We start from the raw sequence: 2,500 nt of genomic DNA, 5'->3' as shown, positions 1-2,500 counted from the left end.
TGAGGTTGAGGTGAGCAAGGCCGAAGTTGAAGCCGCAGAAGAGAGGGTCGAGAAGGGATTGGAGGCCTACAAGAGGCGCAGACGTTTCTTGACTTTCCTTGACTACGCTTCCATGGTAACCAGCACCGTGAAAGGGGAAATAGACCTATCAAAAAACAAAACAAGCGTAACCGATTTCATCACCGATACCATTATGAATGTGGGGGACTTCATAAGCAGCTGGGCTGGGCACGAGAGTGAAATCGGCAGTATGATCGTAGCTCTAGATGAGGTTATGAGGCAAGTGAATGCCATCGTGGCTCTGGCTCCTCCCGAACCCCCGTCCAGCGAAGACATGGCAGTGTGGCTGGACACCTTTAAGGACACGGAGGAGATCATAGAAGTTGTGACTAACCAGACGGCAGGACGGCTGCAGTGGCAAGAGGCCCGTGACACGTGCGGCATTGTTTTAGGGGATGAAGAGCTGTCCGACGCAGTGGACGGCGTGAGGCAGCTAAAGATGGCTATATTCGATCTCATCGTCAAGAGCGAGTCACTCAGCGAGCATATCAAAGTGTTTGCAAATTTAATCATATCCATCAACCAGCAGGCAAGTGTTGTGGAAGAGGACAAGGCAGCTGTTGCCTCTAGTCAACAGAGCCTGGCTGAAGCAAATGAATTACTCAGCGATTCGTACTTAACAGAGGAAAATTATTTATACTACATGGTAGACCAGAACGTCGCTCTTGCCAAACTCATGGTGCAGCTTTACCTCAAAAACCGGGTGGACCTCATGGCTGCCTTCAACGTCCTCGGGGAATACTGCGACGCATATTTCTACACGTTCATGAAGGAGTGTCCCATACAAGCGTCCTACTGGGATGACTACGACACGATGGTGTACAAGCTCAGGCAGCTGGACGTCTTGGCTCTGGACGCCATAGGATCTCTTGATCCTCCGCCTCAGCCATTCGCGATGACGTTCATGGTTTTCGACGAGGAAAACTGCGAGGAGCCAGATGACCCTCGTTGCCCCGTCACGCAGCTGGCCTACACAGGTAATTTTTCGGGTTATCTCAAATGTGTAAAGTATGGAAATTGAATCCACTGAGACTGCTCTATGGAAACAAACAAATAATAGACAGCAAGGAATAATTGAGCCTAAAAGGGGAACTCAAGGTGGTTGACATACCCCTTCGAGAAATGGCTTTTATGAGGGGTCGATTTTTTATAGACTATATTCTAAAAAAAAAAACTTCGTTCTTTTGCTTCGTCACTCGATAGGTCTTCTCCTTTAGATTTTTTACCATTCACTCCATCCACCTTTTCATTGGTCCTCCCTTTCTCCTTTTGTTTCCTACCTTCACATAATTTTCATCCCTGGAGCACAGAGAGAAATAGGGGGGGGGGAGGAAAGGAGAGAGAGAGAGGGAGGAAGGAGAGAGAGAGAGAGAGAGAGAGAGAGAGAGAGACTGACTGATAGACAGACAGACAGACTGACTGCATAGACAGGCAGACAGGGCAGACAGACAGACAGACCCTGGATTCCCAGTACGCACGGTCTTCCTTTCCAGCTTATAATTTTATTTCTGTCACTTCACTTCCTCTTACCCAAATTCCTCCGGCCATCCTGCGAATCCTACTGACCTTGAAAGGGTAATCATGTCACAGAAATTGTATTCAGTATATTTTTATTTAGTTGATTTTATCGATCGATTTATCTAATGTGGTATCCTTTATTCAAATTATATCTTTATTTACTTATACATTTCAATTAAACTTATTTGATTAAATTCGTTCATCAAATGTGTTATCATCAAACACAGATAATGTTCGCGACTCCGTTACACAGAGGAAAAATCCTTTCTGGAATATAAATCCCGGTTTTGACCGAAAAACAAACATGAGTAAATTTATGTAAGACCAATAGTAAGAGACAAGGAGTTTCTGAAGGTATTTGGTATCTAATAGCGTGCTGTGATTCGCGCAGGTAAGTCAAAATTAAAACAAGGGAGTCCTGTACAAAATAGATACATGTGAGACCCATAGGAGGAGGCGAAGAGTCCCTAATAACATATCTTAATTTCCGCAGGCATCAGCCACATTACCCTGAGTGACTGGTGGGGTCCCGAGCTCGGCTACACAGACCGCGTTCGCATAGACAGAATCCGGTTGTATCTGGAGGGACTCGATTTGACTCAGGTAAGTGACGCCGGAGTGTCACACACATACACACACACACACGCACGTGCTCACGCACGCACGCACGCACTCACGCACGCACACACACACACACACACACACACACACACACACACACACACACACACACCTCACACACACACACACACACACACACACACACACACACATATATATATATATATATATATATATATATATATATATATATATATATATATATATATATATATATATATATATATATATATATATATATGTATGTATGTATGTATGTATATATATATCATCATCATCAAAAACGGTATGCTCGTGTTTG

The 2,500-nt window shown here is 44.4% G+C and overlaps 1 protein-coding gene across 1 annotated transcript in view; it reads left to right on the top strand.

Annotated features, from left to right (window-relative positions):
* LOC119574681 overlaps positions 1 to 2,500 on the top strand; it is a 6,194-nt gene that overhangs the window by 2,558 nt on the left and 1,136 nt on the right. Inside the window, exons 2-3 of the mRNA XM_037922070.1 lie at positions 1 to 1,037; positions 2,072 to 2,181. The exon at positions 1 to 1,037 is cut by the window's left edge and continues 1,814 nt beyond it. Of these exons, the coding sequence (XP_037777998.1) occupies positions 1 to 1,037; positions 2,072 to 2,181 (1,147 nt within the window). The remainder of the gene's footprint in view (positions 1,038 to 2,071; positions 2,182 to 2,500) is intronic.

This window comes from Penaeus monodon, chromosome 6 (assembly GCF_015228065.2).
Source record: "Penaeus monodon isolate SGIC_2016 chromosome 6, NSTDA_Pmon_1, whole genome shotgun sequence".
In the NCBI taxonomy this organism is placed as follows: Eukaryota; Metazoa; Arthropoda; class Malacostraca; order Decapoda; family Penaeidae; genus Penaeus; species Penaeus monodon.
Note: the sequence above shows the minus strand (reverse complement) of the source record. Positions and strands in the feature narration are given on the sequence as shown.